We start from the raw sequence: 18,567 nt of genomic DNA, 5'->3' as shown, positions 1-18,567 counted from the left end.
AAAATCTCAAAAACGCTCTGCTTTTGCACACACAAAAAAGATACTGATAAAAAACGGTTATGACATATCATAGAGTATGTTTCCCTCCTGACATCTTTTTTAATGGGCAGTTGGGATGATTTGTGCTCCTGATGCTGTCAGGATCCTGCCCTCAATATTGTTTCTGCAAATGTTTTGGGGGCAGTCAGACTGCTTCACTTTCAGTCAGTAGGTATCTTGTAACTTCCTGCTGAAATCCTGTAACTTTGTGTATATGTGTGTGTGTGTGTGTGTGTGTGTGTGTGTTTCAAATTACAGTTTTACAATCACATATCCAACATACAACCTTAGCGGGTCCTATTGTTAATCATTTCCTCCTGCATCTCTTATAATAATCCAAATCTTTTACATCTCCATTATGTCCAAAAAATCACCATTAAACTACAAGCATTTAATGTAACTTCTTATGCTGTAAATGTTGTGGTTTATTTTTGGCCGGATTTTTTTGTGCTATAGCACCTCCAAAAAACACTACTATGGTAGCATTGCAGAACAAAGTAAAGCAGAATAAATCTACCACAAACATACTACTGTTGTGTAAAGAATGTTGCAGAATACACCCACAATGAAAGGCCAGCCTGGTCCTTCCTTCCTTTTTACACAAACCCCCTACCAGGGGTGGGGGTGGCTGTGTTGGTCTTTTAAAAAAAAAGTGGAATAGGTTATTGTCTCACTTCAAGAAAGGCCGTCTGTAAGGGCTTGTTAAGATAAATTCAACAGTTTTGATGGATGTAATAATGGAATACTGAATGGTATAGTTTTTGTAAAAGGCCTTCTGCCTGGTTCCCTGTAACCTCACTTCTTGCAGGGAGGGAACTGCCAGAAGGCCCTCAGCACTGGACCTCAGTGTCCAGCTGAATGATGGGGATGGAGACACTCCTTCAGGTATACAGGACCAAGGCCGTTTAGGGCTTTAAAGGTCAGCACCAACACTTTGAAATGTGCTCAGAAATATACTGGGAGCCAATGTAGGTCTTTCAGGACCAGTGTGATATGGTCTCGGCGGCCACTCCTAGTTACCAGTCTAGCTGCCGCATTCTGGATTAGTTGCAGTTTCCGGGTCACCTTCAAAGGTAGCCCCATGTAGAGCACATTGCAGTAATCCAAGCAAGAGATAACCAGAGCATGCACCACTCTGGCAAGACAGTCTGCAGGCAGGTAGGGTCTCAACCTACGTACCATATGGAGCTGGCAGACAGCTGCCCTGGACACAGAATTGACCTGCGCCTCCATGGACAGCTGTGAGTCCAAAATGACTCCCAGGCTGCGCACCTGGTCCTACAGGGGCACAGTTACCACAGCTCATAGACCTACTTAGGGTTTCAGTGTGGCCCATGAGGCTGTTTTCCCCAAACCACACCCACCTGTCCTGCACCTGATGCCACGAGTGAAATCAGGCATGGGAGAGACAGGCCTACAGTTGCCAATGCACAGTTGGGAGCCTTAAAATGTGCTTCTGATTGTTTGTTGGCAAAGGAGTCTTGCTTTCCCCACGGATCAGCTGAGTTGCGGTCAGAGCAAGCCTGCTGGGATCAGCCAGGATACTGCGTTCACAGGGAACTCAGTAGTGCAGATGAAGTTCAGATGGAGTCAAGAATTACCGACGAAAGAAGAATGGCAAATGAAATTAATGGACTATGCAGAATTAGACAAATTAACAGGAAGGATTCGAAACCTGCAGGATCAGAGATTCTTAGAAGACGAGTAAATATTTGAACTATTTGAAATGCAATTGTAATAAACAGATTACGCTAGTAGGATTGCAAGAAGTTCTGTAAGGAGGATTATTTGAAACATTGCAAGAAAGACTATGATGAGAATTATTAGTTAAGGACAATTAAAAGTAATAGAGAAATTAAGACATGCAGAACAAGCGATAAAGAACGGAAAATCTTCAGAAGTTGCTGACGGAAGTCACAATATTGTATAAGATAAGAAGTTACGTTAAATGATTGTTGGAAATGATATGTTTAAAAAACCAATACAAATGTGTGTGTGTATATATATGTGTGTGTGTGTGTGTGTGTGTGTGTGTGTGTATAAGTTCAGATGGAGTCATAGTCCATAGCAGATGGGGATAACCTTTGGTCTTCCGGTTGTTACAACTCTTAGGCCATTGACCAAGCTTGCTGGGGCTGGTGGGAGCTATCATTCAGCAAGTTTCTTGGTTTGTTTGTTTGGTGTTCTGGTTTTTTGCACCAGGGTAGGAGTTCTGCAAAAACAGGCATTTCATTGGGAGATTTCTCTGGGAGTTTTTGGATATTGTGAAACAGTTCAGCGGGAGATGAAGAAACTTGAATTCTTCACTGAATCCTCCCCAGGGCTTTGAGGATTCCATTAATAAACATACATCAAATTGAAGCAAGTTAGAGGAAACCATTAAAAGTAAAAAAAAAATTGAGGCAGGGGAAAATCCTTGGTCTTTTTCTTTGCCAGGGCATTTCCAGACAACAGTGGGTAGTGGAAGAAACACACGTTTGGTTTTTCAGAAAATTCTTAAATGCTTTTCTTCTTTAAAAGATCTTTCATCATATTCTGATAATATTTAGTAAGGTTCTAGTGCAGATGAGCAACGTGGAGCTAAAACTGAGGAAGGTGGGGTTATTTTTCTTTCGCATCCACTGGCTTGACTCCAGTGGGAAACAGTTCTGTGGTTTTGCGAAATGTTCTCTGGCATTGCAACAGGGCAAACCTTTGATCTTGCAAAGCAATAGAAATGAAGGGCTTGCAGTCAACAACTAAACTGGCGGCTGCTTGAGTGATTAGTGTCTCAATGGTTGATCAGCCTGCATCTGTCCATCAATTCTTGCTCGTAAGAAGACTTCACATTGTGCCTGAGTAATTCTTGGTTACCTTGTGGGTCCTTCCCTCCTTCCTTCCTTCCTTCCTTCCTTCCTTCCTTCCTTCCTTCCTTCCTTCCTTCCTTTAGATGGTGCATATCAGGCACCCACTAAAGGAGTCTTCTTCAGAGGAGGACCTCATCCTTCCTGAAGGGAACCATATGGAACTGGTGCAGGGAAACTTTGGTCCTCCAGATCGTGCTGAACAACAACTTCCACAATCCTTGGGCATTGGCCATGCTTGCTGAAGTTGATGGGAGCTGTAGTTAAGCAACACCTGGAGGGCCAAGGTTTCCCTACACATGATACACATGATACAGAGGGACAGGTGAGGTTAGGCAACAGTGAAGCAGAACCAGGACTGTTAGGTATTATGGCAGTTCAGCTCCATTTGGCTGTTATTGAGGGCTCAGAGGCAGACATGGAAGTTGAGCCATGCCCAAGCCCAAGAGAGCACTGGCACATGAAGGTTTAGTATCAGGCTGTAGAGTGTTTGAGGACCGGGACATTCACAGGGAAACCAAAATGCTTGTTTACAAAGCTATTGTACTACCAACCTTACTGTACGCTTGTGAAACATGGACCACTTATAAACGCCATTTGCAACTCCTCGAAAGATTCCATCAACAGGTGAACTAATGCCAGTGTACTGGAAGAAGCAGAGATCACGAGTGTTGAAGCAATGATTCTTCAACATCAACTTCGTTGGACTGGTCATGTTGTGCGGATGCCTGATCATCATCTTCTAAAGCAACTACTCTATTCTGAACTTAAAATACAGAAAGCATAATACTGGTGATCAACAAAAGAGGTTTAAAGACTCTCTCATGGCAAATCTAAAATAAATGTAGTATAAACACTGAAAACTTGGAAACACTGGCCTGCGAGCGCTCTAATTGGAGAACACCAAAGGTGACATGGGTTTTAAAGACATTCGAATTCAGGACAAAAGGGAGAAGCGTGCTAAGAGGAAGGCACACTTGGCAAACCCTCACCATGATCAACTCCTGTCTGGAAACCTATGTCCCCACTGTGGAAGGACGTGTGGATCCAGAATTGGCCTCCAGTGTCACTTACGGACTCACTGTTAAAGCCATGTTTATGGAAGACAATCTTACTCGGCTACGAGGGGTCGCCGAAGCAGCAGCAACAACATCAGGCTGTAGTTAGGTGCTAGAGTGCCTGTCCAAAAGCTAAGACTTCATTCAGAGTAACAAACTACACATGAGGAGTCACACACACTGGGTTCTGCCCAACTCTCTCTCTCTCTCTCTCTCTCTCTCTCTCTCTCTCTCTCTCTCTCTCTCTCTGTGTGTGTGTGTGTGTGTGGCATCTCATGGCAGGAGGAGGTCCGATGGGACTCTCCACAGCCGTGGGGAGGCCTGAGGGGGCCTGCTGTGGCTGTGGGTAGGTCCAGTGGGCCTGTCACAGCTACAGGAGAGCCACCAATGGGGCTGGTCACAGGTGTGGGTAGGTCCAGTGGAGCCTGCTGTGGCTCTGGGGTATTGAGAGGTCCCGGCTCCCTCCTTGAATTTTTATTGGGGGACCTCATGTCTCCACCTGCTGGATGGTGCCCTTGTGAGGAGTAGTGCCCTCATGAGTAGACCTTACTCCTTAGCTAGCAAAGATTCCTGATTATTATTGTTTTCTGCATTAGGTGCCCAAATACATTGGCCTGCTTTGGGTACCATGCTCCATGATAGATGATGCTGCCAATTTTTGCCTGGCCTCAGGCAGCAAAAAGCCTTGAACTGGCTCTGAGGATTATTGTTGCTGAAGGTTGACCACAAACTGGCCAGTTTGACCTCGCTGTATATGCAATTGTTTTAGCTGCTTTTAACATTTGTAAGTGTTTTATATGTGTTTTTGTTATATTGCAAATTGCTTTGGGATGCCTCATGGGAAGTGATTCATAGATGAAATAAATGTGTCTGAAAGTTCAAGTTTAGAAAAGGGAAGCCGCTAGAGTTTGCCCACTCTGGAAACAGCACTTTGGGGAGCAATCTTCTCCCCAGTCTTTTCACATTTAACTTCCTAAAGCTTTAAGTAGCAGCTCTGCAATATATCACGAGGGCAAAAGCCTCTAATTTTCAGGATGGTCCCTAAATTGTGGGACCCCTTCTCCACAGAAGTGCATCTACCAAGAATCTTCATTGTACAACTTCTGCCATATTCTGATGACACACCTCTTTACACTTAACATGTTTTGTGGGTGCACCTTTTTTGGGTATGGGGAAGAATTTATATTGTTCTGCTTTGTTTGGAAAGGGTTTACGCATTTTAGAATTGTAATGCTGTTATCTGTGTTTTTAACCCTATTTTCTCTTCCTGTATCTGACCCTGGGATCTTATGGAGAAGTGTGGATAAGAACTATTGCAGATCAATAAACCGATAAAGAACATTCCCACACAGCTCCTAATTTTGTGCTCCTGAGCTATAGGCTTTTCCGGCATTCTTCCCTTGATGTCGCCTCCTCACTTCAACTCTCAGTCTCGCTCATCGCTCAGGAAAGCCCGTAAAGAGACATCTGGAAAACGATTTATATTTGTCCTTACATTTCTGCTCCTAGCTTGCAAAACAGCAATGTGGAAATCTGCAAATGGAACCCCTAGCTAAGTCCATTTTACTTTCCTGTTCCAAGCAACTTGTTTGCATTCTGCTGCAAGTCAACTTCATTTAAAAGACGTAGTCTGGCTGGAACCTAACTGCAGAGTACTGCGTACCACACTTACCTGGGCCTGTTTTTTCTTCTTCCTTTTAACCCTTTGCAGTTTCGCCACAAAAGTGACAACCAGGTGAACAACCGGCAGGCTCAAGTACTCATTGATGGCAAGTAAGAAGCACGCCTTTATAATTTTCCGCATGCAATATCTCTTGCCAGTAGACAGTTATGGAAATTACTAGGCATTTGTCAAAATGCAGAATCCTGACATTGAAGTATTAAAACAGGGGTGGGGAGTCTCACATGCCTTCCAGTCTCTTCTGCCCTCAGCTGCAGCTTCTTTTCCCAGGCATGTAAAGGTAAAGGTAAAGGTATCCCTGACCATTAGGTCCAGCTGTGACCGACTCTGGGGTTGTGTGCTCATCTCTCTCTATAGGCTGAGGGAGCCGGCGTTTGTCCACAGACAGCTTCTGGGTCATGTGGCCAGCATGACTAAGCCGCTTCTGGTGAACCAGAGCAGCGCACGGAAACACCGTTTACCTTCCTGCTGGAGCGCTACCTATTTATCTTACTTGCATTTGACGTGCTTTCAAACTGCTAGGTTGGCAGGAGCAGGGACCGAACAACGGGAGTTCACCCCGTCATGGGGATTCAAACTGCCGACCTTCCGATCGGCAAGCCCTAGGCTCTGTGGTTGGCACATACCAGCCTGTTATAAGAAAAACTGCTCCCTTTCCCTTACGGGTTATTCCCAGAGCCTGTATAGAGTCCTTAAGTGGGTTCCCTGTTGGTAGGAGAAAGTAACAGAGGCCAACCAGAGTATATTGAGAAGCAAATCGGCTAGTAAGCCTGATCTTTATTCAAGGAACTGTTGTGACAGGATTCCCACGTACCACACGCAGGAGGGAGGAGAACCCCAAGCAATGGTGCACAAGCCCTTATATAGACTTTTGAAATTGCCCACCCTGTAGTCCAAGACCACTCCCCAAAACATCATACATACATCACAGAGGGAGGCGGTCTACAGCAAAAATCCTGCCTGCCAGGATACCTGATAATGGTCACTGATTACATTACCAGGGCAGTCCGGCCATTCTATTGTGATGGTAAATACTTTAGTTCCTGAATGCAGGTCACAGGCTCACCCTATTCATACACAAATACGTCCTTCGGCTGGGGAGGGCGGGAGATAAATAAAATTTAAATTAATTAAATTTAATTAATTTTTTTTAAAAAACAAGATTTTATTATTATTATTAAGACAGGATTTGCAAGCAAAAAGACAGTGGGAAGGCTTTCCTCATTTGCCTCCCTTACCGCAGAGGAATATTTGAGGTCATTGGGAGAGTCACAATGGCGCCAGGATTGCTCTCCCATACTATTTCAGACACATGGTTCATATACAGTGGTGCCTCGCAAGACGAAATTAATTCGTTCCGCGAGTTTTTTCATCTTGCGATTTTTGCGTCTTGCGAAGCACGGACTTTGGAAAAGCTTCAAAAATCACCAAAGTCTTCAAAAACCTCAAAAAAGGCTACCACACCGCGTACTATGAGTTGCTCCTCAAAGTGAATGCACGGTTTTAAGAAAAAGAAAACAAACTTGCAAGACAAAGGAAACAAACTTGCAAGACGTTTTCGTCTTGCGAAGCAAGCCCATAGGGAAATCCGTCTTGCGAAGCAACTCAAAAAACGAAAAACTCTTTCGTTTTGCGAGTTTTTCGTCTTACGAGGCATTCGTCTTGCAAGGTACCACTGTATTTATATATGTGTGCATTTATGAATATTTATGCTATATTTGAGACCTTAAAATTCTTATAGCAAACCCATCCTTTAGGGCTGGAGGAAGGGCCATAGCTCAATGGTAGAGCATCTGTGCTCATGCCGGAGGTTCCAGGTTCAGCCCCCATTATCTCCAGGTGGGACTGGGGGAACTCTTCTGCCTGAAGCCCTGGAAAGATGCTCCCAGTTAGCGACAAACAATTGATAGGGTAGATGGACCAATGGCCTGACTCAGTATAAAGCAGCTTCCTATGTTACTATTTTTGCCCGGCTGGAATGTGCCCTTGAGATAAAGTAGATAAATAGATACCGCTGTGGTGCAAAGGGAAACGGCATTTCCATGTGGTCTGGCTTCCGTTACGGTGTCCCATTGTGCCAGAAGCAGTTTAGTCCTGCTGGCCACATGACCTGGAAAGCTGTCTGTGGACAAACACTGGATTCCTCGGCCTGAAAACAAGATGAGCGCCACAAGCCAATAGTTGCCTTTGACACCATCCAAGTGTTCTTTACCTTTACCTTTTACCTACCACTTAGACCTTTTAAAGTATTAAAGTGCTTTTAAATAAAATAAAGAAAAGCATGTGCTTTTTTCACCTGCATATGTAGTATTGTACATTTGTAGCTGGTATTCAGGCATTTAGTCCCCACCTGTGCACGCCAGGTGGGTAAGAAGGAGCCAGCCAGACACATACACTCTTCCCTCTGTGTAATGGGTTGGATCAGGAGAGTTGTCTCATTCAATCTAACCCTGAGAAAGAGGATTGCCACCTGAATGTAGAGATTTGGGAAGCATCAGTCAGAACTCTTTAGCAATGGAATGGAGGATACGAATTAGCAGACTGAAACCAAATCTAGTCTTGGGATTGTTGTACAGATTGACTGTGTTTGGAAAGCCCCTGGAAAGCCCATAGGCCAGTCTACTACAGTTGTACCTTGGAAGCCGAACAGAATCCGTTCCGGGAGTTCGTTCGACTTCCAAAACGTTCGACTTCCAGGGCACAGCTTCCGATTTGCTGCAGGAGCTTCCTGCAGCCAATCAGAAGCCATGGAACATTTGATTTCCAAAAATAGTTCACAAACCAGAACACTCACTTCTGGGTTTGCAGCGTTCGGGAGCCTAAACATTCGACTGGTGTTCCTCAACCAAGGTACGACTGTACACCCATGGCAGAATTGGATGATGGTCTGTAGTGAGAGAATACTGGATTATACCAGTTCAAAATGCAGGTGCTTACAAACAGAGATAAAAATTAGAACATCACTGCGGAGGATATACTAAAACTTTTCCCCTGATGTGCTAGCTTTCTACATGCATGGAGCTTTTGCTATATGGTAGCATTCTAATATGGGACTCTACACCAGTGATACAGTGACATCACTTTCAGCCTTGCAGCTTTCAACAAACGACACATTCTCACAATTCAGCTGAATGTAGGAATACAACGTTGAGTGTTGAAATCATGAGTGATATACATACATATGTTAATCAGCCTAAAGAATATTAACACCAAATGTGTGGGTAAATGACAAACAGAGGGGTGGCCAAAGTTTCCCTTTCAGAACTCTACTCAAGAACGCCTTGGCAATTGGTGCCCCAGTAAATATCATCATGTTTTTATTAGTGACACATGCAAGTCGCACATGGAGCAATAATGAGAAGCAGTCTGTTCGTAACTTTTTAATGTTGTCATAACTGCAATTATATCTTATGCCTCATACAAGTGAAATTTGAAGTAAATAGGATGCATGCAGGGGAGATCATTATGAACAATTTTCTTTCTTGTACTTTTCCTTTCTTCTTTTGGAACAGAAAATATCTCCCTGCAAGTTGACAAATGACATTATGCACAACTTTTTTTTAATGAGCAATGGGCAACTTTGTTAGTCTGAGAAATCTGTGAACGCCAAGTGGCTCGACCCACTTTTATTCTGTGGTGAGCTATGAGGATTATTTCCTATTCAGCTTAGCCATGGCATAGTCTGGCTGGTTCTGTACATCCACAGTAGGAAGTGTTTGGATTTTATATTCCGGTTTATCACTACCCAAAGGAGTCTCAAAGCGGCTAACATTCTCCTTTCCCTTCCTCCCCCACAACAAACACTCTGTGAGGTGAGTGGGGCTGAGAGACTTCAGAGAAGTGTTACTGGCCCAAGGTCACCCAGCAGCTGCATGTGGAGGAGCGGGGAAGCGAACCTGGTTCACCAGATTACGAGTCTATCACTCTTAACCACTACACCACACTGGCTCCCAGGTGTGGGGTATCCTTGGCTCTCTGTGTTGTTGAACTACAACTCCCATCATCCCTGGCCATGCTTGCTGTGGCTGATGGGAGTTGTAGTTCAGCAACCTGTGGCGGACCAAAGATTCCCCACACCTGATCTACAGGTGTGTAAATTTCTGTGCATTTGTAAGGTGCTAATGGGTCTCCTTTGCAGTGTGTTGGCTTGTAGATGGTGACACCAAACCTTCTGCACATTTTTTCTGCAACTCTGTGCTTTGCAGAAGTGAGGAATGTTGATCCCAACTTTGAATATGACAGAGATGATCTTTCTTTAAATTGAACTCTAAGCTTCTATTTTAGGTTGTTTTGAATAGAATGTTTAGCAATAAACATCATTTTCTGAGATTTCATTTGTTTGAAATGGGATTTAAGATTGTAAATATAGCATTAACATACTGCAGCTGTAACAAACACAGATTCTTTTTTAAAAGAAGAATCTGTTAATGGCTGTGATGATCCACTGTCCATCATTGTGCAATATCTAATATGCTTTTTGGCATAGAGTTTTTCAAAGACCGTCAGAGTACGGGTGAATTAAGGCACGGCCTTTTTAAGGTGTACACTTCATTTTATGTTGATTGTACACTTAAAGATGTCATGTGTGAATGTGAAATCCCTGATTTCATATATGTATGCTAATAAATGCAGCCATGATTGGCTACAGTCCCCTGTCAACTATAAAGTCAGCTGCAAATCTGCAATTCCTGCCATGAAACGTGAAAAGTTTTCAGATTACACAAGCCAAAAAAAAGAAAGAAAGAAAGAAAGAAAGAAAGAAAGAAAGAAAGAAAGAATGTATTGGAGCTTTCCTGGGTATAGAAAATGGCCCTGTTTTCTCGGTCACTTTTGGCACAGCAAGGTAAATGGCAAGGAGAATTAACTCACTGGCATTTTTTCAGACATTCATTTTCTTTTATTTATGTATTACGACACTACCCTCTCAATCATATTCTCAAGATGGTTTGCAAAATGGATAAAACAATTAACATCATTATTAAAAAAATAAGCTAAAAGCCACAAAATTATAAAAGCAACAAGAAGCAGACATAACAATCTTGTTCTATTAGACCAGGGGTAGGCAACCTAAGGCCCAGGGGCTGGATGCGGCCCAATCGCCTTCTCAGCCCAGCCCATGGACAGTCCAGGAATTGGCGTGTTTTTACATGAGTAGAATGTGTCCTTTTATTTAAAATGCATCTCTGGGTTATTTGTGGGGCATAGGAATTCATTCATTCATTTTTCCCCCAAAATATAGTCCGGCCCACCACATGGTCTGAGGGAAGGTGGACCGGCCCACAGCTGAAAAAGGTTGCTGACCCCTGTATTAGACTATTATGTTGCTGTGCTCCCTGTCTATCTGTTGCCATAACATTAGACCACAGTTTCCTGCTATATCTGAACTGGGAAACCATGGTTTAGTATCTTACCACAAACCCGTATATCAGTCAAACCAGGATGTGATTTTCGTTTCATATTCTGGGTTGTAGTCAGCACTTTATTAGGCAGAGATCTTTATCCCCCCCTTTAAACATCTTTACTGAAAGTTCAAAAAGTACACAACTATATGTGCACTAAGGGACGCGGGTGGCGCTGTGGGTTAAACCACAGAGCCTAGGACTTGCCGATTGGAAGGTCGGCGGTTCGAATCCCCGTGACGGGGTGAGCTCCCGTTGCTTGGTCCCAGCTCCTTCCAACCTAGCAGTTCAAAAGCACGCCAGTGCAAGTAAATAAATAGGTACTGCTCCAGCGGGAAGGTAAATGGCATTTCCGTGCACTGCTCTGGTTCGCCAGAAGCGGCTTAGTCATGCTGGCCACATGACCCGGAAGCTGTACGCTGGCTCCCTCAGCCAGTAAAGGAAGATGAGCGCCGCAACCCCAGAGTCGGTCACGACTGGACCCAATGGTCAGGGGTCCCTTTACCTTTACCTATATGTGCACTAAACATGGTGAGACGTAAATAAAAGAGAGAAAAAGAGAAACAGAACCCATGTAGAAGGGAAAATAAAGGGGGGGGGGAGGAAAACCCAAAACTGTATATTTTACAAGGTGGTTGTTGTACTTTACCAGATCTTAACCTATTACAGTATTTGTAAGAATGGATTCCAAATATCATTGAATTTGTCCATGGCAAGTCTGCATTTATTTGCAAGTTGTTTATATGTTGTGAGTTTGTATAAGTCCTCAATCCAATTGTGAAAGGGAGACACATTTTCATTTTCCCAGTTCATCAGGATCAGTCTTTTTGCTGTTGTAAAGGCGTGGAGAGTCCACTCATATTGTCCTTTTGTAAGGTTGCATGTGCTGGGTATATAATTCAAGAGGATACTTTGCTCTGTAAATATAAGGTTGTTCTGTACAGTTCTGTTGATAGTTTCAGTTACCTTCTGCCAAAAATCTTTCCATATAGGCAGAGATCATCACTCTATTGTAATAGGATGAAATATTCTTATTATAGCATCGTTGGCAGGTAATAGTAAGACTAATAAATAAACAACCTCAAAGTACTCATGGCCTAGAAAACAAGCTCCACCAGATTATCAAGATGTGTTTTCAAGAATTCAGGACTTCAAAAACACTAGCACAGAACAATATTACTCCCTACGGAAGGGAATTCTCTGACCAGGCCTGGTACCAATACACAAGGCTACATTAGTTTAGCCTTCAGAAGTCCCAAGTGAGCCTTTTATCCAATCACCCTGGGCTAGAGAAGGTCAAGAGAGAGCATACTGTTTGAGTCTCTAAAAACAACAACCCTATTGCAGTACACCAACATCATGTTGAGTGTTATTACAAAACAAACTCAAAGGATAGCAGGAGTCTTACCCAAGAGGGATGATTTAGTGTACTTCCAAACATCACTGGAACTTTTATTTATTTTTTATGCACTTGGTATGCATCCTATGTTTTTGGCATGTGTGGAGGTGTGATTATTGATGTTTTGAGCTGATTCCTCCATACATTTGCTTTCCCTCCTAGAAGCAGAAAGAAACTTATCACCAAACGAATGAATGAATTGATTTATTATGGTAACAGACCAGAGATGTTATCACCAAATTACTTCATAGGCTGTATTCAGAGAGCCCAGTTTCTTGTATCCAAGCATAAGATGAAAACCTGTTCCTTGATCTCAGAAACCATCGTGCAAAATCTGGTTGCAATAAGTATCTGAAGAAGTGTCAAAATGCAATTAGAAAACAAAGAACTTTCTACAATCTATAGTATATTTAAAGTGCATATACACCATACATTTAAAGCACAGTCCCTCAGGAATCCTGGGAATTGTAGTCTACTCACAGAGCTACAGTTCCAACGCCCTTCACAAATTACTGTTTCCAGGATTTGTTTGGGGAGCAGAGATGTGCTTTAAATGTGCTTTGAAAGTATGTTGTGTGCACAGCCACTGTCAATACTGGAGGCCTATTTGCTTAAAACGGTTTGCTTCATGTTGCACACACAGCTGTTTAGATGCCAGGAACTAGGCTGTGTGTCTGCTACCACTAATACAGTTTTCTGCACCGAGCGTGATAAAAGGCAGAAGAGAATAGGCATGGAAGAATAGGGGCATTCTGGCTCTAGATGAAAATGCTGCAGCTGAAAACTTTCCGGGACAGCATGTACTTGGATTGAAATTAAAGCGAAAGTCATCCGATGTATAAGCCAAATGACCAGGTCAAATGATGGTGTAGGGCATTTCTCATGGTTCTATAAATATGTAAGCTGCTTTTCTATAGAACAAGTGGATTAAAAAAACTAACTAACTAAAAATAAATGACCCTGATCACCTTGTTGTAGAGTAACCCACATCATGAAATTTACTGTAGTCACTTAAACCTAGACAGCATCTTAAAAAGCAGAGACATCACCTTGCCAACAAAGGTCCGTATAGTTAAAGCTATGGTTTCCCAGTAGTGATGTATGAAAGTGAGAGCTGGAATATAAAGAAGGCTGATCGCCGAAGAATTGATGCTTTTGAATTATGGTGCTGGAGGAGACTCTTGAGAGTCCCATGGACTGCAAGAAGATCAAACCTATCCATTCTTAAGGAAATCAGCCCTGAGTGCTCACTGGAAGCACAGATCGTGAAGCTGAGTCTCCAATACTTTGGCCACCTCATGAGAAGAGAAGACTCCCTGGAAAAGACCCTGATGTTGGGAAAGATGGAGGCACAAGGAGAAGGGGACGACAGAGGACGAGATGGTTGGACAGTGTTCTTGAAGCTACCAACATGAGTTTGACCAAACTACGGGAGGCAGTGGAAGACAGGAGTGCCTGGTGTGCTCTGGTCCATGGGGTCACGAAGAGTCGGACACAACTAAACGACTAAACGACAACAACAAGCAATACAGTAGTACCCTCTGGTTACGTAAACTTTGGGATGCAAAAGTTGCAAACCTGGAAGTAGTTTACTGGGTTTTGCCACGCATGCATGCGCAGAAGTGGTCCTCATGTTGCGGAAACCTCAGGATCCGACCGGAGCTCCGGAACGGATCCCGTCCGCAACCGGAGGTACCACTGTATACAAGTGTTAAGATGCATGCTATTTAACGCTGTATCATCTTAATTAAAAAGAAAATTTGATAGGTTGATGATATAAGATGGCTTAGTTTTTTTTAAAGTGTCCAAGGCACCAATTGTTCATGTAGTACTTTTGTATCCTGCCTTTCCCCCATCGCAGGAACATGGGAAGCTCCCTAATACCAAGTCAGACACTGGTGCACGTAGCTTAATATTGCACCTGTCCAGGGTTTCAGACAGGGGCCTTTTACAGCCTTAGCTGGAGATGTTGGGGATTGAAACTGGAACCTTTTGTATTCAGAGCATCTGCTCAGTCAGTAAGTGTCAGGCTTCAAGGAATCAGCTTGCTCCCTGCCCCCGCCCCCGCCCCCGACAGTAGATAAGCATAACAAAGCAAAAGGAGTCTCTTACCAGTTAGAAATGTTAATGATCACAGCAAGAGAACAAAGAATCCATTCCTCAGAATGAAGGTGCTCCCAGTTAAGGGTTCCACCCACTCCTCCTTAGTCACCCCCGTCACTTCCGCATCTTTCAACCTGATCTCTCTACCACTGGGCTTTCTGTTCTGCCACCTTATCTGCTCTCCTTGACCTTGGGCTGAGCGGATGGACGCTTTCCAGCAGAAGGGAGTCTGTTAACCCCCTCTCTTCCAGTGTTTCTTCTCCTAGCTGTTCCCCATCTAGTATTTCCCAGCTTCTGCCTTCTGAACTATGTCCCTCTGCAAACCACTGTTCCAAATCTATACTGTCCTGCTCCTGGGAAGATTCAGCATCCTGATTAGGAGCAGGGGGAGGCTCCCACCATTCCTCCTCAGAGCACACCTCCTCAGCACGGTCTCTGACATTAAGCGACTGCCCTCAAGGGCAAAGCTCATGGGCTCCCAGGTTGCCTTGCAGACCCAGACTAGCTGAGCTTAGCAAAACGATTTCACCACCTGCCCACCGACAATGCTGTTTGGGCCAATCTTTCTGTGCCAATCTACAGCTTTGGAAAGGTCTCTCAGAAGCGTTGACGGGATCCCATTATAGTTTTGTACATTGCACTTAAGGCTGTGTGCCTTTTGCTTTCTCAAAAGTTGTGGTGTTATGGCCATGAGAAGAAAGGGGCACAAGCAAAACGGGCCAAACCAACCCCTCCTCCTTGCTAACCTCACTGCAGCCAAATTTATCTCTTTCTATGGTGTCCCAGTTCTGCCATAACTTTACTATTCAAACTTTCCCTCTACTAAACTTCTAGGCCTGTGTAGCTGTTTTATAAATAGCTTCCTTGCAATACCAGAACAATGTGCCCACTTGCCTCATCATAAATATTTATCCCCTGGCTTATTTTTATCCTTCATTCCCATCTGAAGTAATAAAACATTTCTTATATCATAAAACAATTTTATGTCCTTTTCTTTTCCAATTTCTATTTGAGTGCCCCAGCGGCAGTCCCCCCTCTGTCCAGTAGCCGGACCTCAGATCAAGGAAAACACATGACAACCTATTTGAGATTAAAATGGCCACAACTTTATTCAATTTCAAATGTAGGGAACCTTGGCTTAGCCACTGGGCTCTAGGCACCCAGATGGGAGTCTGAGGCAAGACAGGGTCAGTCGGGAATATGGGGACACTGCAAAACATAGAGGGAAGCTCTGTGGCCCACTGCCAAGCGCTCCCCTCAGGACCCCTCTAATGGGAAACCCTGATATCTCCGCTGCAGAAAGGGGTGAGTCACCGCAACACCCCTTCCTTGATTGTTGGACTAAAGGATTCTGCCCAAGGTCTAAAACCACCAAAGTTTTGACAATTGCTAGGGGGAAGGCAAAACCTGCAGGGCAGGGGAAATTCCTTCCTGGCTGTGAAAAATAGCAACCATCATCTGACCTTAGCAATGCCCATGAATCTGGAAAGGAAAAGGTTGGTCTGGAAGAAATGATACATCTTCTTCTTCTCTGGCGATCCCTCGTAGCCGAGTAAGATTGTCTTCCATAAACACAGTTTTAACAGTGAGTCCATAAGAGACTGTGGGGGCTAATTCTGGATCCACACATCCTTCCACAGTGGGGACATTGGTTTCCAGGCAGGAGTTGATCACTGTGAGGGTTTGCCAAGCGTGCCTTCCTCTTAGCATGTTTCTCCCTTTCGTCCTGAGTTTGAGCATCTTCAAAGCCCATGAGACCTTTGGTAAAGGCTGTTCTCCAATTGGAGCGCTTGCAGGCCAGTGTTTCCCAGTTGTCAGCATTTATACTACATTTTTTTTAGATTTGCCTTGAGATAGTCTTTAAACCTCTTTTGTTGACCACCAGCATTACGCTTTCCATTTTTAAGTTCGGAATAGAGTACAGTGGTATCTCGGGTTAAGTACTTAATTCGTTCTGGAGGTCCGTTCTTAACCTGAAACTGTTCTTAACCTGAAGCACCACTTTAGCTAATGGGGCCTCCTGCTGCTGCCGTGCCGCCGGAACACGATTTCTGTTCTCATCCTGAAGCAAAGTTTGTAACCTGAAGCACTATTTCTGGGTTAGCGGAGTCTGTAACCTGAAGCGTATGTAACCCGAGGTACCACTGTAGTTGCTTTGGAAGACAATGATCAGGCATCTGCACAACATGACCAGTCCAACAAAGTTGATGTTGAAGAATCATTGCTTTGACACTGGTGATCTTTGCTTCTTCAAAGTACACTGGCATTAGTTCGCCTGTCTTCCCAAGTGATGTGCAACATTTTTCAGAGACACCATTGATGGAGTCTTTTGAGGAGTTGGAGATGATACAATTAGAGGGAGGGCTGGGTGGGTGATGCTCTGGGGCCAACTGCGCCACTGGTGTCAGTGCAGGCCCTTTTTATCCTTTAGGAGCGGAACGGAGTGAAGACTGCACATTCCTGGTCCTCTCCTCTTGCTCCACCCCCCAGGCCACTGCGGATAGGCTGATTTGAACGAGGGGGTTTGGCAGGGAACCCAAAACAACTTCACAGCAACCAATGGGGTTGGGCAGAGCCAACTGTCAGTGGAGTGGCGTGGCTGCTGGAGGGCGATGGGGCAGCATGCCAGGCCTCAAACCTTGCCCACCGCCAGACCCGGTGAGCAGTTATTTCCCCCCATTATTTAATTTCTCTACTAATTATAGTGCTGCCTCGCAAGACGAAATTAATTCGTTCCGCGAGTTTTTTCATCTTGCAATTTTTTCGTCTTGCGAAGCACGGACTTTAGAAAAGCTTCAAAAATCACCAAAGTCTTCAAAAACCTCAAAAAAGGCTACCACACCGCGTGCTATGAGTTGCTCCTCGAAGTCAAGTTGCAACTGCACCCCCTGAATGCACGGTTTCAATAAAAAGGAAACAAACTTGCAAGACAAAGGAAACAAACTTGCAAGACAAAGGAAACAAACTTGCAAGACGTTTCCGTCTTGCGAAGCAAGCCCATAGGGAAATCCGTCTTGCGAAGCAACTCAAAAAACGAAAAACTCTTTCGTTTTGCGAGTTTTTTGTCTTTCGAGGCATTCGTCTTGCGAGGTACCACTGTAATCTAGAATCAGCGGAGGCTGGTCCATTAAGGCAAATAGGCTGCTGCCCACCTCCCATCCTCGGCCTGCCCTCTTTCTTGCAACCAGTCAGGGAGCGGCTCTGAATATTCATTGGCTGTGCCTCTACCAGTGTGGTGTGGTGGTTAAGAGAAGTGGACTCGTAATCTGGTGAACTGGGTTCGCTTCCCCGCTCCTCCACATGCAGCTGCTGGGTGACCTTGGGCTAGTCACACTTCTCTCAGCCCCACTCACCTCACAGAGTGTTTGTTGTGGGGGAGGAAGGGAAAGGAGAATGTTAGCCGCTTTGAGACTCCTTGGAGTAGTGATAAAGTGGGATATCAAATCCAAACTCTTCTTCTACTCTTCACCTCCACCAGCCCCAATGAACACAGCCACCAATGTCAATAAGATACCGCTACTTATTCATAAAGGATTATGTTTCAGTAAGGAATTTCGAGAGACCCTTTCCCACAACACATAAATGTTAAAAATGTATAATGCGTATTCTCCTTCACTGTAGATTGCAGAATGAAAAATGGATGAATGTGAGAGCTGGAGACATCATTAAATTGGAAAATGACCAGTTTGTGGTGGTAAGTGCCTATAACTTTACTCCTTTAGAATATGTATCACAGAGAACGATATCTTGTCCTAAACATGGTTAGGAAATAGGATGCAGGTCACCCCTCTTTCTTGCCTAAAATGCCTCTCCTTTGGTTAGCTGTAATTCTGTTTGCATGGGTGATGAGCAGGGTGTGCAAAACAGCTTCTACCCTGATTTCAGACTATTCTTCTAAAGGTGAACATGGTTCATTGATGATTGACGCTTTATCATAATTAATTAGCTGAATATCAGCTCTGGATAAATCGGTGGAAAGCATTATTAGAAATAAAATGATCATATATAGGTGTCCTAGGGTGTGTTTTTTTGAGGGGGGAGGGGT

The 18,567-nt window shown here is 44.1% G+C and overlaps 1 protein-coding gene across 1 annotated transcript in view; it reads left to right on the top strand.

The window, feature by feature from the left end:
• The window catches only part of ATP8B4 (ATPase phospholipid transporting 8B4 (putative)), a 132,445-nt gene that overhangs the window by 19,604 nt on the left and 94,274 nt on the right, over positions 1-18,567 (top strand). Inside the window, exons 7-8 of the mRNA XM_081838756.1 lie at positions 5,652-5,713; positions 18,144-18,216. Coding sequence (XP_081694882.1) covers positions 5,652-5,713; positions 18,144-18,216 — 135 coding nt within the window. The remainder of the gene's footprint in view (positions 1-5,651; positions 5,714-18,143; positions 18,217-18,567) is intronic.

Source organism: Podarcis erhardii (assembly GCF_964252035.2).
Source record: "Podarcis erhardii genome assembly, chromosome: 14".
Classification (NCBI taxonomy): Eukaryota; Metazoa; Chordata; class Lepidosauria; order Squamata; family Lacertidae; genus Podarcis; species Podarcis erhardii.
Note: the sequence above shows the minus strand (reverse complement) of the source record. Positions and strands in the feature narration are given on the sequence as shown.